At 35.7% G+C, this 19333-nt stretch overlaps 2 protein-coding genes across 2 annotated transcripts; both read right to left on the bottom strand.

The window, feature by feature from the left end:
* Positions 1-4295: 4295 nt before the first annotated feature.
* Positions 4296-5678, bottom strand: LOC105168624 (GDSL esterase/lipase At5g03980-like). Its single transcript, XM_088883561.1, has 5 exons — positions 5663-5678; positions 5200-5415; positions 4953-5101; positions 4595-4868; positions 4296-4504 (listed from the first exon to the last, which is right to left on the bottom strand). Exons 1-5 carry the CDS (start codon positions 5676-5678, stop codon positions 4296-4298), a joined length of 864 nt encoding a protein of 287 aa, XP_088739687.1.
* A 6923-nt stretch (positions 5679-12601) lies between these two features.
* On the bottom strand, positions 12602-15426 carry LOC105168623 (uncharacterized). The gene is made up of 4 exons (XM_011088758.3): positions 15308-15426; positions 14755-15200; positions 13943-14546; positions 12602-13378 (listed from the first exon to the last, which is right to left on the bottom strand). The coding sequence occupies exons 1-4, from the start codon at positions 15401-15403 to the stop codon at positions 12920-12922; spliced, it is 1605 nt and encodes a 534-aa protein (XP_011087060.1). The 5' UTR covers positions 15404-15426; the 3' UTR covers positions 12602-12919.
* Between the last annotated feature and the right edge of the window lie 3907 nt (positions 15427-19333).

Genomic DNA, 19333 nt, shown 5'->3' with positions numbered 1-19333 from the left:
TACTAGATGTGAAAATTTGTCATAAAAAATTTGTTCGAGCATGGTTTGCTAATCTAACAAACCAATCTTTCAACGTATTTTTGCGTTTGATAAGATTTGAAATTCAGTTTGATTAGTACAAAATATGAAAAAAAAAATATTGAAGCTTATCAAAGTTTAAAGGCAATATTTTGTAAGGTTGAAAAAAGGATTAAAATAAGTTTGAACAAAAATGTGTCTGACTCTAACTTGATTTGAATTACATACACCCTTTGCCTCATATCCAATCTCTAGCCGATTGATTCGAATCATTTACAACTCTAATCTTATATCAAATCTCCACAGGAGTTCCCCCAAATATTTGAGTGGGTCCATTATATATAATACTCAATGAAGCAATTGAGGAAACTCGTGGAAATTTGATGACCTAATTTAGACATTCGAAATTGAATCCTTTCTATCACTATTATTCATAGCGAGCTGAGGCATCAAACTCAAAAAATATTATTGTAACCTCAGACTTTTCGAGTATTATAAAAACTGCAAATCGGCCTATATTAGATGCCACGAGTTCTTCCAACACTTTGATGACTTTTGTTCTTTAAAAGATTGCTCAATGAAGCAATTGAGGGAATTCCAGGTGAAACCAGATGACCTTATTCAATTATTCAAAGGTGAATCCATTCTGGTACTATCAATTTCTGGAATGCTTTTATATCAGATCCTTGAAGAGTTTCCCCAAACACTTGGGCGAGTTTTGTTCTTTAAAAAACTGCTCAATGAAGCAGTTGAGGGAACTCCCAGTGAAACCTGATGACCTCATTCAGTTATTCAAAGATGAAACCATTCTGCCACTATCAATTTCTAGACTGCTTCTATATCTGATCCCTTCATGAATTCACCCAAACACTTCAGTGAGTTTTGTTCTTTAAAAAGTTGCTCAATAAAGCAATTGAGGGAACTCTTGATGAAACCTTATGACCTCATTCAATTATTCAAAGCTGAATCCATTCCAACACTATCAATTTCTTGGATTGCTTCTATATCACCTCCCTCCAAGAGTTCCCCTAAACACTTCAATGAGTTTTGTGCTCTAAAAACTGCTCAATGAAGCAATTGAGGAAACTCCCAGTGAAACCTGATGGCCTTATTCAGTTATTCAAAGCTAAATCCATTCCAGCACTATCAATTTTTGGTTTGCTTCTATATCAAATCCCTCCAGGAGTTCCCCCAAAAACTTCAGTGAGTTTTGTTTCTTAAAACATTGCTCAATGAAGCACTTAAGGGAACTCCAAGTGAAACCTGATGGCCTCATTCAGTTATTCAAAGCTGAATCCATACCGACATTATCAATTTCTGGATTGCTTCTATATCAGATCCCTCCAGGAGCTCCCAGAAACACTTCAGTGAGTTTTGTTCTTCAATGAAGCAATTGAGGGAACTCCCAGTGGAACCTTATGGGCTCATCCAGTTATTCAAAGTTGAATCCATTCCGACACTATCAATCGGACTATTTGTATACCAGATCCCTCTAGAAGCTCCCCTAAACACTTCAATAAGTTTTATTCTTCAAAAAGTTGCTCAGTAAAGCAATTGAGGGAACTCCTGGTGAAACCTGATGGCCTCATTCATCTATTCAAAGCTGAATCCATTCCAACACTATCAATTTCTAGACTACTTCTATATCAGATCTCTCCAGGAGTTCCCCCAAACACTTCAGTGAGTTTTGTTCTTTAAAAAGTTGCTCAATGAAGCAATTGAGGGAACTCTTGGTGAAACCTGATGGCCTCATACAGTTATTCAAAGCTGAATCCATTCTGACACTATCAAATTCTCTTCTATATCAAATTCCTCCAGGAGTTCCTCCAAACACTTCAACGAGTTTTTGCTCTTTAAAACATTGCTCAATGAAGCAGTTAAGGGAACTCCTGGTGAAACCTGATGTCTCAATTTTGTTTCATTGTGGCTAAATGCATGCTGAAACCGGTATATATAGCCAGCTGATGCATCACACGAACCTGGAAATTCTGTTCTAGACTTGGCCTTTCCGGGTTTCAGCTGGAAAAAAGAAGAAAAAGGATACTTGGAGATAACAGCATTAGCAGTTTGCACCTGACCGCAACCATGGGATAAGTGAAGAACAAAGATATGCTATCATAATGTTAGAATATGTCGATTCTTGGCATTTTCCAACTTGTTACACTTTTATGATTTTCTGGGATCAGCACGATATTATGATTGAAATGAGGCCTTTTAATTCATCAGCGTTGAACTTTGTGGATTTAATTTGGTATGGTGATGATGAATAGCAGAAAAGGAAGCTGGAAAAGTGATGGGCCAAAAGATGGAAATGATATAGTCAGTTGTTCCCAAATATTATTCTCTTTTCATTATTTTACCTACATTCTTGACCAGGTTCAGACACTCCCATGTATTCTACCTTGTTTTCTTGGATGAGAAGTGGTCCTGTCTGAAGGATTCATGTCTACAACTGCATGCATTTCACTTCTTTTAATTCCTCAAAGTAAACTTGTAGTTGTTTCTTTGGCTTTGTTGTTTTTCCATAACACGAATGAGATTTCATCTCCATCACGGCCTAACAATCGAACAAAAAGCCAGGTTACCTACAGAGTTCTCTACTTAGTTCACTGTCTTGTGTGTATCTATCCTCGTAGATTTTATTCTTTCTTGCTCTAATTAAGATAAAGAGAATTAATGCGGGGAAAAAGAAACTGACGCAACAAATTGCATGGGCACTGGAGCTTTCATTATTGAAAATTTCGGATGTTGAAATCTCTTAGAAATAAGCTCTCAGTCATGAAGGAAAGAGGTTTCATGTGAACTACTACAAATTCATTACACACCTTTACAACTCAACCATCTACGCTAAAATAAAAATTCTCAATCTCTAATACTCGTCCTTCAGATTTTTCTTGGAGACTCTAAGCTTTGATCTTAGCTCTTCGAACTTTACTCTAGAAAGAGTTTTAGTTAATATGTCAGCAATCTGATCTCAAAGCAACAATGCACCAGATTGACGTGTCCATTCTTTTCTGCTTCTCTGAATGCATGAAACTTTACATTAATGTGTTTGGTTCTTCCATGCTGTACGAGGTTCTTTGCAATAGCAATGGCTGATCTATTATCAACCCAAATTACAGTAGCATCTTCTGTCAGCAGTTTCCTCCATCAAATTACTTGATTTGTAACTGCTGCAGCAGAAAAGTACTTGATGGGGGTAGTAGCCCCTTGATAAGTAAGAGGACGAAATGCCCTCCAATTTTTATAAAATTTGCTGAAAAGAGCAGGATCTTGTGGTTTTAAGAGTTGCCCTTCTTGAAATTGTCTCCTTAATTAGATAAAGCAACCGATTTAGCCACTATTAATTGCTTAATATCCTGTAATAGGTAAATAAATTTCATTTTTTTAGTTTTAAAAAATTCATAATGTTTCCATATAAAGTTATGTCCAAGAATAAAATATCTTGTGGTGTTTTACAAAATATATAAATTAAAAAAAAAAGAGAACCTACAAAATATAAATAAAATAAAAATAGAAAAAAAATACATTTTTATTCAAATGACAATGAATAAATCACATTTTGAAGATAAATAATTAATTCAATATGATTATTAACAATTCAACCATGATTAAAACAAAAAAAAAGAAGGAATAGTTATACTTACACCACCTGCCCTTTGGTGTAATTACTCAAATTACCCATACCGTTTGCATAATTATATAAATCACCCACGTGAGTATTTTTCAGTTGAAGAAATGGCTTGAAAGTGTAAAATATCATTAATGCCCCTACAGGTAAAGCTTTTGTCAAAAACAATAAAATAAGATGAAAATGGTTTTTGTTGTGCGACATATTTGCTCTTATGTGGTGTTTTTGGTGATCACCAAACTTTACAAGAGGCGTTAGAATAACACATTACAAGGAAGAGCAGTACGATCATATTATATAAAATTAATAATTATCTAACAAATATCTTTCAGTGACAGTCCATTGTAAAAACTATTTAATATATAACTATTAATTCTAAAAGATTGTAATTTTCCAAACAACGATTAAATTTAAAAATAAATGTGCCGATTATCTATATTTATGGTGGAATTTGAGTTCACAAGGATTAAAGTCATGAACCTCTATTATTTGGATGAAACTATGTCAGTATACTCAACCTATGCAAATTCTAATAAAGCTCAAAAGTAATCCATCTAACTATGGCGCTGTAAAAAAGACATAAGAGAAAGGAAAACACAAATGAAATATCTAAGCTAGTTTTGTAGCCTATATACTCTACTGAACTTCAAAGATGGCAGAGGAGGTGGGGGAAGATGTTTTTGAGGAGCCATGCAGCCATGATCTTATAGCCTCGTTCAGTCAAATGCACTCCGTCCCAACTCATGTATCGTTCTGGATTGGAGCATACTTTAACACCTGCACCTCCACACATTCTCGTCATGTCGAAATTGTACTTTCCTCCTGTTCCGCAGCAAGCTCTTTCTCTCTCAAATCCTAAATATACCATCCATCATCACATCATTAATTAATCTATATATTGAATCGTGATTTGTACGAATTTGGACATAGTCAATACACACGTACCGCGAGAAATTGCAACTCGGAGTAGAAATTGGTAGGCATTGTAGTAATCCCCATAGACGATCACAGCATTGGGCTTCTCTTGTTTGAGTGTGTGGATGGCGTTTTGCAGCTCTTTATTGTGGTATTTGGCGAAGTCATTCAGATGCTTCAGGCAGTGATTCTTATCATAAGCTGCAGAGATGTTGGTTTGCAAGGCTGTTTTGTAAATCGGGAGGCAACCGATGGGGAAGTTTCCAGGGATCACCACTCTTTTACCCCCCACTTCAATTACTTGCTGTACATAACATTCAATCATTAGGCCAATGTTGTATGATAATAATCATCACAAACTGACTCTTTAATTAACTTAATTACGTACCTTGGCAGTATCGACGATGGTAGCAACAACATTGGGCACCATGCTTCTCAACTCCGCCATTGTTTTTCCTTGGAAAATCGCATAGTTGTAGTCGTTTCCACCGATTTCCCCAACCATGAATAGAGCATTTTGGAGCTTCTCAGCACAATCTGTCAGTTGTTATTAATGTTAACAACTAATACTTGAAGACATATAAATACTCTCAAATTAGCATAGCAAGTATTAATCAATTATAGTATGAAAATACCTCTAGAATTAAGGCAAATGGAAGTGAAATGGGTGAACATCCAATCCAATTGGACGTTGAGAGAACTGGTGGTCACCGGAGAAAATATGTGTTGGGCAGCCAACACCTGAGATGGCAATGCGGTGGAACCTGCCACGGCAAAGTTGACGCCATGCTCAAAATCTACAGCATCCAAGTTCTTGTATGGTGGAAGAAAAGGAAGGCCGGCAGCCATTGCTGTACGTACAAACATAATACAAATTATGTAAATATTCTTATGACATAATATAATTATCAAGAAAGAATTGAACAGTAAAGAAGATTGATCCACCGCCAGTACTCAATGCAGTAGGCTAAGAGCTGAAGATGAGCCAAGCCAAGAACAAGAAAGTATGGATATGAACAACAAAATACATAACAAGATCATAGATGGAGTGAAGTCATCATGCACCAAGTACAAGATAGGTAGGGATAAAAACCTTACCAATATAATCAATCATCAGAAGGCCATTGGAGCACCGTCCGGTAGCATTTTTGAAGAACGTTTCGCCGTATGGTAGTCTTGCGAACGCCGTGGCCGCCCCAATTGGGACCTCCCGGATCAAGTTTCCGGTGTCGGAAATAGAGTCGCCGAGTTGGTAAATCTTATCAAACTTGCAAATCTTGAGAGGATGAGCATTGGCGCATTGGGGTACACAAGAAAACAAGCAGCACCACAAAACAAGAACAGGGAGAACAAGTTTATGCAATACAGAAGCCATTATTGTTTCTTGAAGGAGAAAAGAAGATGGAGAGAAGAGTAGTGCAATGGGAATTGATGTGAGGAAGAGAGTACATAACATATGCATGCTTATATACAAGAAAATACGGGTAGTTGTATTAGAATTAGGACCAGAAATCCAAGTCCTACTACTCAATCTCCTGTCTTCTATTAGGAGAAGAATAGCTCCTCATTGGTCGATGATGTATTCCTAGTTGTAGATTTTGGGTTGTCCAATACCTGTATCTACACTTTAATTACTCAATATTAATATCACTAGATGGGGAATTTAACTCCTGAAGCAGCAGCAGCAGCAGTTGTTGATGGAATCAGTGAATTTGCTCCCTGGAGTCAAAGACGTAGAAATGTAGATAAAGATTACATCACAAAACCTCCATGGTGGATGAAAATAAAGATTAAAAGGGGAGACCAAGACAGGATGCTTTAATCATCAGAAAAACAAAAAAAAAAAAGAAAAAAAAATAGCAAACGTGCAAAACAAAGAAATATAAATGTGAAAACAGATTAAATCAATCCGGCAGTGACAAGAATGTAGCATTTCATGCATCTGCTAAAACAAAATAGACTCGGAGTGCGACCACTGAAAATTCTTGCTATTTAATTGCTTAATGTCAAGCATATAGGTGACAAACAAGAACCCAAATCATAACAAATTACTTCAGCTAACACATAGTCCGACATTCTAAAGCATGACATTAGATACGTTGGAATTCACTGCAAAAGTAATGAAATCAACACTCTACGGCCAGCTTCTGATAACAATTTGGCATTCCATCCCTCTATCTTCGCCCATATCCTGTTTCGTACCCCTCCGAACAACTGACTCCTAGAACATTGTCACCGCCGGTTAGCCCAGGTACTTGTCGTGCTTCAGCACCACTCGAACACCCAATTGTGCCACTATACTCTCTCGCACAGCCTCTTCCACATTCCGATCACCACAATGCTCGATTTTCTAAATTGATTTCTTGCCCCGACACCTCTCCGTATACCGACAGCACCCTTTTCACCCCCTCCATCCCTGCCTCCTTCACCTCACTGAAGATGATTGTGTCATCGGCAAACAATAAGTGTGAGATCCACGGGGTTGTCCTGCTAATCGCTATCCCCTTCAATTTACCTCGTTCTAAAGTAGCCTGCAACATACAGCTAAACACCTTGGCAATGAAGAGAAACAAATAAAGAGATAAAGGGTCTCCTTGTCGGATCCCCGTTCTGGCCTAAAGTAGCCAAATTGTGAGCTATTAAGCATAAGCGAGTACGAAATAGATGTCAATATCGACATAATCAAACTCACAACACGCTCTTATATACCTATTCTAGTTAAAACTTCTCTCAAGAACCGCCATTCAATCCTGTCATAAGCCTTATGTCTAATTTAGAGCAAAACAACCTTTACGACCTCGAATCTAGGCTTAACGAAGTGATTAAGTTCGAAAGCTATTGACACATTTATATATTAGGTGGTGATGCCATGCATGCCACTGCACACGAAAAGAACCGGACACATGCAGCTCAAATTTCTGCCCGTTACCTTTGTTTTTTTATTTTCGGGAAAAATATTATTTTAGTCCGCTAAGTATGCTTAATTTTAATTTTAATCCGCTAACTATGTTCATTTTTGTTAGATCCAGTAACTTACAAAATTGCTTACTTTTAGTCCTCTGACAGATTTTCGGACAATTTTATCACTTTTCAAAGGCAGTTTTAGTGCATATGCACTCATAGGGGTAAAATTGTTCGAAAATCTGCCAGAGGACTAAAAGTAAGCAATTTCGTAAGTTACTGGACCTAAACAAAAATGGACATAGTTATTAGACTAAAATTAAAATTAGGCATACTTAGCGGACTAAAATAATACTTTTTCCTTTATTTTCATTTTGAATTTGATAACTTTTGTAAAATTATAAATTGGTCCCTAATTTTAATTTTTTTATAATTTAACCATAAAATTTTGTAAAGTTCCAATCAAGTCCCTTAAAATTACAATATTTTCAAATTTCAAGTTATAATTTATTTATGAATCAATTTAAATTAGTTTAATAATTATTAATTAATCCCTCAATTATATATGAAAATGTATGAACATTACATAAGACGAAGTTAAGTAATTTCATATGTTAAAATTTGACATATGGAATTTCTTTCAACTATTCATAAAAGTAGTACATTTCTTAATCAAGTAATATTCATAGTCAATCAATACCACAAAGTAAATTATAAACTACCAATATGTAAAAGAAATTGTATTTAGGTAACTAAATAATTTTCTTTATCTAAGCTACACAACATTAAAATATTATAATAAAAAAATATTATATGAAAATGCGTAAATAATTACTATTTAAATTAATCGATATTTTAAATTTGCTATACGAAATAAGATTTTGATTTTGTTCCTAGTTGTGCAAATTAGGGAAAAAAATAAATAATTTGTTTTTTGATTTTTTTAAACATTTTATACTAACTATCATTAAAAGTTATTTATTATGTAATTTCTTATAATAATTTCTTTATTTTTCTTTTATTCCTCACGATGGTCTAAATAGTCTAAATTTACAAGTAATATTTTATAGAAAGAATTGAATGAAATAAACATAAAATGATTGAATAATTTCATTAACTTGGAGTTCATGAATTAAAAATATAAATGTACAGAAATCAAATTACTTATTATTAAAAATGTTGTAGAATTCATATAGATCAAGTAACCAGTGCATTAAATTTTGCATAAATATAGACTTATTTATTTCATAAAATAAGTTAATTTTGAATAGTATTATTATGATCTACAGTTAATATTATAATTACATAAAACTTGATCTTATAATATATATATATATATTGAATTAATAAAATATATTAATTGGGAAATTGAATGTTGGAAAGCTTTCAAACTCAAGGAGAACAACAAGAGTTCCTTTTGGAAATAATATGGGGAAAGTGATTATCCTTCAGCTTGTATATAAATACAAGATAAAGGAATTTAGCTAATAAATTATTAACGAACCAAATCTAAGACTAACAGAAAAATACTAACAAACAGATGAATAACACAGAAAAGAACAAAATAGCAAAACTGTACAGAAAAGACAAAAAGAAAGTAATTAGCAATCTACAGGTACGAGGTCGTAAGCGACCTGAAGAGTAGTGAAGCGACCTCGAGGTCAAACTAGTAACCTCGAGGACGTTGCACATTGTTCACAAATGTTGACAGTCTTGCAACTAAAAATTTAGAAGTTCAATGAGTTGTTTAAAAATTCATTTCTAACTAATTCCTATAAATAATTTCTTAATTAAATTTCTTTGTATGTAATAATCTTTATTTCTTTTAAGAACTTATATGCTTATATATATATCTATATCTATATCTATATTATCTTCACATATATCTGTATTATCTATTTCCTTTGTTTACTGTCCCCATAATGACATGTTGAAAGATATTAAAACAGAAAATTCTGAAATCTGTTGATATAGAATCCACCTCCTGATCTGAATTACTTACACCCCTTGCCTCGTATCAAATCTCCGCCGATCGATTCGAATCATTTACTACTGTAATTTTATATCAAATCTCCACAGGAGTTCCCCCAAACACTTCAGTGGGTTCATCGTATAAAATACTCAATGAAGCAATTGAGGGAACTCCGGGGGAAACATGATGACCTGATTCAGTCATTCGAAGCTGAATCCTTTCTGTCACTCTTATCCATAGCGAGGTGATGCATCCAACTCAGAATATTATGTTGCAAGCTGAGCCTTTTCAAGTATCTATGGACAATGCGGATCAGTTTCTAGACCTATATCAAATCCCTCCAGGAGTTCCCCCAAACACTTCAGTGAGTTTTGTTCTGTAAAAACTGCTCAATGAAGCAATTGAGGGAACTCTCGGTGAAACCTGATGACCTCATTCAGTTATTCAAAGCTGCATCACCATTCCGACACTATATTCTAGACTGTTTCTATATCAAATCCCTCCAGGAGTTCCCCCAAACACTTCAGCGAGTTTTGCTCTTTAAAACACTGCTCAATGAAGCGCTTAAGGGAACTCCAGGTGAAACCTGATGTCTCGTTTTGTTGCATTGATGACTGAATTCATGCTGAAACCGGTATATATAGCCAGCTGATGCATCACACAAACCTGGAAATTCTGTTCTAAACTCGGCCTTTACAGGTTTCAGCTGGAAAAAAGAAGAAAAAGGATACTTGGAGATAACAGCACTAGCAGTTTGCACCTGACCGCATGGGATAAGTGAAGAACAAAGATATGCTATCATAATGTTAGAATATGTCGATTCTTGGCATTTTCCAACTTGTTACACTTTTATGATTTTCTGGGATACGCACGGTTTTATGATTGAAATCAGGCCTTTTAATTCATCAGTGTTGCACTTTGTGGATTTAATTTCGTATGCTGATAATGAATAGCAGAAAAGAAGCTTCAAAAGTGATGGGCCAAAAGATGGAATGATATAGTCAGTAGTTCCCAAATATTATTCTCTTTTCATTATTTTACCTACATTCTTGACCAGGTTCAGACACTCCCATGTATTTTACCTTGTTTTCTGCATGAGAAGTGGTCCTGTCTGAAGGATTCATGTCTACAACTAAATGCATTTCAGCTTTCTCTCTTTTTTTTTTCCTCAACATAAATTTATAGTTCTTTCTTTATGAGATTTATTTCTATCATGGCCTAACGATCAAACAAAAAGCCAGGTTTGCTACAGAGTTCTCTCCTTACTTCACTGTCTTACCTGTGTGTATCTGTCCTTGGAGATTTTATTCTTTATTTCTTTTTTATTTTCCGGAAATTCACATCAAACAAAATTAATGAAAAAAAAACCTGACACACTGATTGCATAAGTACTGGAGCTTTCATTATTGAAGATTTCAGCATGATGAAATCCTTCATCTGGATAGGTCGACTCCAAGTTCAACAGAATAATTATGATTGTTCTAAAACCCTGAGTACTGGACCTGATCCTAACACAAAAGCTGAATGAGATGCTATAACGAACCAGGAATTGACGATAGACGTTGTCTATCTTCCCGTGGCAATCTTTATTAAGTGGCAATAATTAACTAGGAAATGCAGAATAATTAAGATGAATCTATTCTTGTTACTTGACCTGATTGATTTCAGTTTCTGAGCTAAGAGAAGACATGCAGTGAATATTTGTCATCTGATCCCTGGAAGCTGCTTAGGCCATATTCCTCATCCACCATCCCATCTTCCCATCACCATAGGGAATAATAAGCCTCGAGGAAATATTTAAACATCACCACTTGTCATCTAACGCGCATGACGACAATCGAGGATTTTCTGGCATGCATGCCAATTGGTCCATGTTTCATTGATAAATTGGATTTTTCGTTCTTTTGTTATATGGAACCAACTTTGAAATATTGAAAAATGTAGATCATACCACGTCAGTATATTATAGGTTCCACAATTGACATAGCATGATCCTCATCGTCATCCCATTATGCTGTTTTCTTTCCTCTTTTTGTTTTCTTTGTTTGATCTTTAGAGCAAGACTTGATTTACTTCTCATTCAAAGTTTATTTCAACTGTTTGCCTCAGCATGTGAAAATCTCCCTCTATTTCCTTTTCAATTTTCATTTGGCATGACTGTAGGACCTTTCTCGATTCTCCAGCTCTTGTATTCTTTTCTTGATTACTACTGTACAAGGTGAATACTAATAAGCAGTTCTGGCGAGTGATCATATAATCCAGACAACAGCATTGCTCAATTTTATAGATATTGTCTGTATTATTTACCTAAATGACAAAAATGAAGGTGACCTTAGAAAGTGGGACAGTCCCTGCCTAAACAACTCAACATAGTCCATAAACAAATTGACTCATTCGTCTAATGCAATTCTTGTATTAAATCAGATCACCACAGGAGTTCCCCCAAACACTTCAGTGGGCACAATTCTTTGAAGAAAAGACTCAATGAAGCGATTGAGGGAACTCTAGAGGAAACCTCATGACTTGTTTCGGCTCTTCAATGAATGAACGGATATAAATGGACACAGCTATTTATAGTGTGGTGATCTGATATAAACCAGAAACTTTTCTTCTAAGCTGGCCTTTCCAGGTTAATTTCTGTGGACGGAAACTTGGACATAGAAGCACTAGCGCACTGAACCTGGAGGTAACAATAGGGCAGGTGAAGAACAAAGATATGGAATCACAATGTGAGAATATATCCTTACCATGCATTTCCAACTTGCTATATGTCTCTTTCGGCCACAAGTTTTTTTCATTATTGACCAGCTCTGTTGTATCTAGTATTAGGACTCACAAAGAACTACTTAAAATACCGACTTAAGGTTGAATCTTGGGAAATTAAGGAACATTGGTCATAATTTCGGGGATGATTGGAAAAGAGAAATCTGGAAAGTAAAGGGCCTAAAGATAAAGACATCGTAGTCGATTTTTCGAAAATTATTCCCTTTTCATTATGTAGCCTGCATTCTTGACAAGGTTCAGACGCTTGTACCCTTTTCCTGTAAGGCTTCATTTGTTCAACTGCATGTACTGCGGTTTTTCTCCTTGCTTAGCTTGAATTCTACTCCTTCCCCCTTTCTTTCACACATGAACTAAGCTTACCTATATATAAATAGGCAACAGGTCTTAACCAAATTAACATAAGAAAGAGATGAAATCAAGTCAGGTCTTGTCTAGAGTTCCCTTAGAACACTTCATTGGGACTGAGCTAGTCTCCTACTCAAGGGTATTACTTTTTAGCCCCACTGAAGTGTTTGGGGGAACTCCGGGTGTCTCCTGATCTACATTAATAACTTATAGAGTATGTACTCAAAATAAAACTTAAAGTAATATTTGTAGTGTGCCGAAGTTCATCCTCAAGAAACAGGTAAACGAGCTTTTTCTTTCATTGTTCCTACTTTTAAAGCCTTATTGAAAATGTAGTTGTTCTGTTTTTCTGTTTACGGCATGCAGAAGGCATAGAGATATTTCCCACTATTCCAAGTGGGATGGAACTTCGCAAGGCCTATTGAATATCCATGGCCAATGTAGATGCAGCCATAGCTGGCAGATGCTCCTCCATATATGGTGGCCCCAGTGTTGAACGACCAAATTATAGCCCCTGTTTGAGCATCCATTGCATAGACAGGACCACTAGGCGCCACTGACCCTGCAAAGAGGACTCCGTTCACTACGGTCACTGGCCCGTGAGCAGTTTCATTGCTCGGATTGGCTGTTGTCCAGAGGATTCTTCCAGTGTTGGCGTCCATTGCCACCCATCCACCGGCCACAGTGGTTTGATTAGAGGGCTTCAGGGTAAAGGGGAGCCTGTCACCGTTTACTATGTTGGTGTACACTCGTATTCCATCGGTGGCTGCACCCCATACTCCTCCTCCTTCCAGGGCTCCGGGGCCTGCTTCCTGTGAAACAACATGAATTCATCTCAAACCTATAGGAATTAGGACACAGACATTCAAAAAAATTACATGCTGCCTCAGATATGAATACAACATCATCACAGATTCAATCCTGTATAAGGTATAGAATATGTCTTGCAAAAATTACATGGGGTCTGTCTTGGATCAGACAAAACCCGCCCCCAACCCACCCTGTTAACCATTCCTAAACGGACCTAATTACATGTTCAACACATTTTGGTGTGAATGAATCTTTTTTTCTTATTTCGTAAAGGGTTGTTTATAAAAAATGATGAAGAAAAATTAAAAATGAGAACAATGAGAAAAAGATTTATAAAGCTAGTTAACTTGTGGTTGTCCTATGATTGGCTACTTTGAGGCAAGTAATGAAGTCTAATTATGCTGAGTAAGGGAAATTCTACACTAATTCAGTTTGGTCAAGTCCAAACTAATATGTGTAATATATTTGTCGTGTCGTTATCTACAGTTTGAATGATTTCGTTGGATCAAATTTGATTTGAATAAAAGTTTTCTACTTAAGTAATAATATCATTAAAAAACACGTACTGTGAACCAAACGATGTCCCCATTGCCACGATCCAAAGCCCAAGCAAAGCCACTCTTTTGAACTGCCACCACAACATCACGTAATCTTCCATTTGAAACAATGCTGAGCAGCATTGGGGCCTCTCCAAAATCCGCATCCAAGTTCGGGCCAGGCGGACAATCAGGGCTATTGGGAACCAAACACGCGAAGTAGAAAACATCATAGCCTCCCAGTTGCTTAGCCCATACAATTTTCCCCGAATTAACATCAAACGACAGCAAGGAATCAAAGTGAACATCCGGCCCAAAACACTGATCAGGCCCGCTCGGTGGCGTGGTTTGATTGTTCTGCCGGGCCTGGCACTGGAGAACATCTGCGGGAGCAAGGTAGAGATTGCCCGTTCCAACGTAGACACGTCCTCGTATCGGGTCAATGGAGGGGCTGCTGCCCCATATGGCTGCCCCGGAATATCCTCCCAGCTTGCCGCCATTATCGGGTAGAGTGTATGTCTGCCATAGTATTTTTCCAGTTCTTACGTCCAGCTTTACCAGACTTCCACGGAAGGTGCAGCATTGTCCGGCTGGTAATAGTTCTTCCAGGGATGATACTCCTGCATAGAATCCCCTTGAGATAGAGGATATTGAAATCAGATTCACTACTCGAACAGCTGTGGGAACAGCTTATAAGCTCGCAAAGCTGTGTTCGTTTTGTATGATTACTATTATAATTGCAACTTCTAATAAACATAATTGATCAACAGCTAGCTAATCAAGCAAGATCAGGGATATATATAGTATAACAAGAAGCAGTACGGAGAAGTGAAGTAGCTGACCCCATGTAAACAGTTCCCGATGCAGTAACTATGCTCAACCGGCCAGGATCCACCAGAGTGGACCAGACAAGTTGTCCCGTGGCCCTTCTTACAGCAACCACATATGCCGGACCGTAGATTCCAACAATCAAGAGATCGCCAACCACCACTGGAGTAGCCCGTGACACCGTCGCGTTCACATACCGTCCCGTGGGCGGTATGCCTGTCAATGAACCTAAACTTTGTTTCCAGATGAGAGCTCCACTCAAAGCACTGACTGCGTACAGATTCCCGTTCCACGACGGGAAGTAGACTACTCCATCAGCTACTGCTGGCGTTGCAGTAATGTCAAATCCAGCTAAGAACTTCCATCTCTGTCTCAACAAGCCAAGTCTGACTGAAATCGGATTGATCGTTCCTCCGATAGCGTTCCTTCTGTTACTAATGTCTCCTCCATGAGTAAACCACTGCAAGGATAATTAAAAGAAATACATCAGAATTTCTATTGACTTAAAGCTAAATAATTGAACTAGTTTAAGAGCAACATAGAAAGTTTTTGCAAGTTTTATTGTACTTCTGCTGTTGAGTCATCTGGAAATGAAAGTATGCAAAAGGCTAAAAGAAGAGTAACAAGAATGCCATTCTTAGTTATGATGCAAGCAAAAGCCATAATTTTATGTGCAAAGGAGCCTGAAATGTTAGATCTCTATATATAAATCAGGGATGCACACGCAAAACTTTTAACCAAATCAGGTTTGACTGAATCAAATCAATTACAGAACAAGTGTAATATATTAATTTGTAACGTGATTGTTCACTTTTCTTAAACTATAAACCAATCATACATACAAATATATTATACTTATTATTATAATTGATTTAGGTTCGAACAAACCCGTTCTAATTTAAAATTTCTGAAGCCCACTTGGTTAAAAAATATTATCGGAGTAGAGATAGCAACTAGCAAAGCTAGGAGGTGTGCGGCAACCCTCCATGAGGTTTGATGAGATCTACTCCAAGTTGTGGCACAAAGAGTCAAAATAATGGGCGTGCAGGAAAATGGGGAAAAAAGATGGAGAATTTTCACAATGAAAATGATTAATCATCAAATGCTACATTTAGATATGCATTTTATAACTACTATTTCATACGGGTGATAGATTGACTTGAACGGCTTATAAGTCCTAAAACTCTTTTTTAAATAAATATTTCAATAAATTATGAGATATTGATCACAACGATAATAATTGGTGGGGATATTCAAATAAAGTTGCTGATCATAATAATAGCGTTAAGTATTTGTGTCAATGCCCCAGCATGTACCCTACTTTAAAATTATAATTTAATTTTTTATTATATAATTTAATTTAAAAAAATATATGTCAATTACACTATGAGACATCATATAATACTAAAATATAATAGAAAATTCCCACGTAATTAGAGGGAAACTGCATTATTTATTAATTTGAATAAGGTATATCTTGGGAAAATAAAATTGGTAAAACAAAATTGGAGCACTCATCATCAACGTCATCAGAGGAAAGCATTTGCTTTATATATTTACTTTTAGTTGTCTTACATGAAACTGCTTTTCGGATGGAGCTCAGAAGGGTGACGCGAAGATCATCAGAATCCTTGATGGATGATCAGAACCTCCTACCTAGTCCTACGTACGTTTTAATTAAGTCGTAAAACTGGGCGAGAATCCTGTTCAAAGACTAGAAAGATTTGATCATTTCTCTTGTCAAAATCCCACACCTCTCACTAACTGAAATTATGCCAAAACTCAACGGAGAGTGTTAATATATATATATATATATATATATATAGGGTGTACAGCAATTTACTTTCTTGTGATATTGAAAATAAATACATTACTCCTCTATGAAAAAAATATAGCAATTTACCCCCCTATACTTTTTAAAATGAAGTATACAGGAAGGTAAATTGGTTCATTTTAAAAATCATAGGGGGATAAATTGTTATATTTTTAAAAATATAAGGAGGTAAATCGCTATCTATTTTTTCATAAAGGGAAAATTTGCTCATTTGCAATATCACAAGAGGGTTGCTTGTATTTTTCCCTCTATATATATAGATGCAAAATTGGGTTATGGCTACAGTTTAGCCCTTTATTCCAAAGTTGACAAAGTGAATTACATGATTTTATACCTTTTCTTTTTATCTGTTTATTTTTTTATTGTATATTATTACAATGGAATATCCATCACTAAAAATTGATAGTAATCAATATATATATATATATATATATAAATTGATGGAAATTAACTATATATATAGGGTTAAATGCATTTTACCCCAAATAAAATTTCTAACATTTAAAAAATTTCCTTGGGATAAACTAAATAGCAAAAAGCCTCCTATGATAGAGATATATATAGGCAAAATACCCCTTACAATTGGATTTGTGGCACACGTGTCCATTGTGCATGTATTTCTCATTCTTTGCATATACAATAAAAAAAATGCCTTTATCAATCAATTATTGAATATAACTTAATATAAATCAACAATCGATATTTAAATAATACAAATCAACAGTTAGTTTTATCAAATTAATCTAATAATTTAGATTCAACATAACAAATCTACAGCCTATATATTATTTGATGTAAATGTGTGGCTCAGATTTAATTTATTTTTTGTATAATAAATAGTTACGTTATAAAAATATATATTACTAATTTTACATGTATTATATATATTTATGTATGTATGTATAATACGTATATATAACATCGGGTGTTTCTTAAGGTGGTTTTAGATATGACGGCCGACGGGGGGGAGGGCAGGAGAATTTTGGGTTTTTGCAGGCGGGGGTGGGGGCGGCGTATGGCGGTTAGGTGGGAGGAAAATGACGGAGATGGGGGTTTCAGTGGCTGAAGATGGTTGGGGCATGTGGAGGGGCTGAGGAAGTGACGTGTTGTGCATTGCTAGCTTGAGGGGTGTTTTGCCTATATATTTTTATCACATGAGTTTTCCAAACATTAAAAACTTTTCACGCATTTACCCTATATACATACACGTAGGTGGAACTCAAATATGTAGGAAAAATCAAACTTTTGAGTTGTCACGGAACACATCTATTGTAAATTTGCAACGAATTGTGCAACAGTTAATTTTGGTGGTACTATTTGCAATGAATTTTGAAATTATACCCTTTGCTAATGATTTGCAAGGCATATTGCATCTGAAAGAAGTCATAATCTTTTTTGGACGATCTTCAAGTTACATAACTTTCATAATAATATAGCGATTAATTTTGCCATGAATGTCTTGGTATTTTTTCTGCTGCAAATTAAAGAGTTGAGTGTTGCAATAATTTTGCTTCAGACGCAAATCCATGGCAAAGTTGCCTATAAATTTTTGGTAACTTTTGCAACAGACGTTTGAACAGTTGCAATCTGTACAAGATAGTTGGAGGCGTTCAGTTTTTAGACATTACACTTGCCACAATTTTTGGGGATCAACTGTATAAGGTGGCTGAAGGCATTCAATATTGAGATGTTACATTTTTGCCATGAATTTTTTGATGAACGTGTGATCCGTTGCAATCCGTAAAACACAGTTGTAGTGTAATATTTACAAAATTGTACTTTTCTCTCGGATTTTGCAGCCAAAATCCATCGCTATATCCATTGTAAAAAAGTAATAAAAAATACTTACACCCTTTTTCATTTTTATTTTTTTATTCGATTTTCATCTATTCTTATTACTCATTTTTTTTACTCTACTGTAATTTTGATCTTCTATAAGTGATTTAACTATTTGTGATCAAGTTGGTGTAACAAGTCAAACGTTTAAGGTTTAGCTAGCTTACATTAGGATACGTGCACATATTTATTTGAATGTATATATCTTTATTGGTTTTGGAGTAAAAATGTTGAGAGAGTTGAGAAAGTAGATTTATGAGAAGAATCTACTACGTAACATTGTGTTAGAAAAGAATTTCAAGATAGAGTGATTGAGTTCTAAACTTGGCAAAAACACAACATGCTTTTATAGATAAAGAGAAAATTTGTTGTCCATGTAGTAAATGTAAGAATGGTAAACTGAAATCCACAGAGGAGGTGACATATGACCTCCTTAGAAAAGGCTTTATGAAAATTTACTATGATTCGATATTCATGGTGAGCCAGAATTTATGAGCATTCAGACGACACATTGGAATAACTATGAGCAACTGAATTGATATCAGAGAATGGTGTTTCATGCAACTGGTCCTATATTTCCTTCACCATATATGATCATAGATATCATAATTATCAATGAACCAACACCTGTCCGTGATCGGTTAAATGAGAACGAGGCTAGTGTGAGTCTAACGATGGGGTAAAGTACAATACTGATAATTTTTTGATGTCATAAACGCTACAAATCAGTCGTTGTATAGTGGCAGCAAGAGTCACGCTCAGTTATTTGCGTAGTAGAGACTAGTAAACATCAAATCTGAATTCAACCTACCGTAGAGTTATTATGATGAAGTATCACAACTCATAGAGGAGTTGCTGCCACGGGATCACACATTATCAAAGGATTATTATAATACGAAAAAATTGATAAGAGAGTTGGAATT

Source organism: Sesamum indicum, linkage group LG8, assembly GCF_026168435.1.
Source record: "Sesamum indicum cultivar Baizhima isolate 11 linkage group LG8, ASM2616843v1, whole genome shotgun sequence".
Classification (NCBI taxonomy): Eukaryota; Viridiplantae; Streptophyta; class Magnoliopsida; order Lamiales; family Pedaliaceae; genus Sesamum; species Sesamum indicum.
This window is presented reverse-complemented; position numbering and strand designations above follow the sequence as displayed.

What these genes read in the sequence shown, in the direction of transcription:
- LOC105168624 (XM_088883561.1), bottom strand. An exon ending in CATTTGCCTTAATTCTAGAG is followed by an intron (nt 5,102 to 5,199) that starts GTATTTTCATAC and finishes AACAACTGACAG; the next exon opens with ATTGTGCTGAGAAGCTCCAA. An exon ending in CCATCGTCGATACTGCCAAG is followed by an intron (nt 4,869 to 4,952) that starts GTACGTAATTAA and finishes TGTTATGTACAG; the next exon opens with CAAGTAATTGAAGTGGGGGG.
- LOC105168623 (XM_011088758.3), bottom strand. Translation starts at nt 15,403, where the DNA reads ATGGCTTTTGCTTGCATCATAACTAAGAATGGCATTCTTGTTACTCTT. An exon ending in TCGGGAACTGTTTACATGGG is followed by an intron (nt 14,547 to 14,754) that starts GTCAGCTACTTC and finishes CTCTATCTCAAG; the next exon opens with GGGATTCTATGCAGGAGTAT. An exon ending in GGGACATCGTTTGGTTCACA is followed by an intron (nt 13,379 to 13,942) that starts GTACGTGTTTTT and finishes GTTGTTTCACAG; the next exon opens with GAAGCAGGCCCCGGAGCCCT.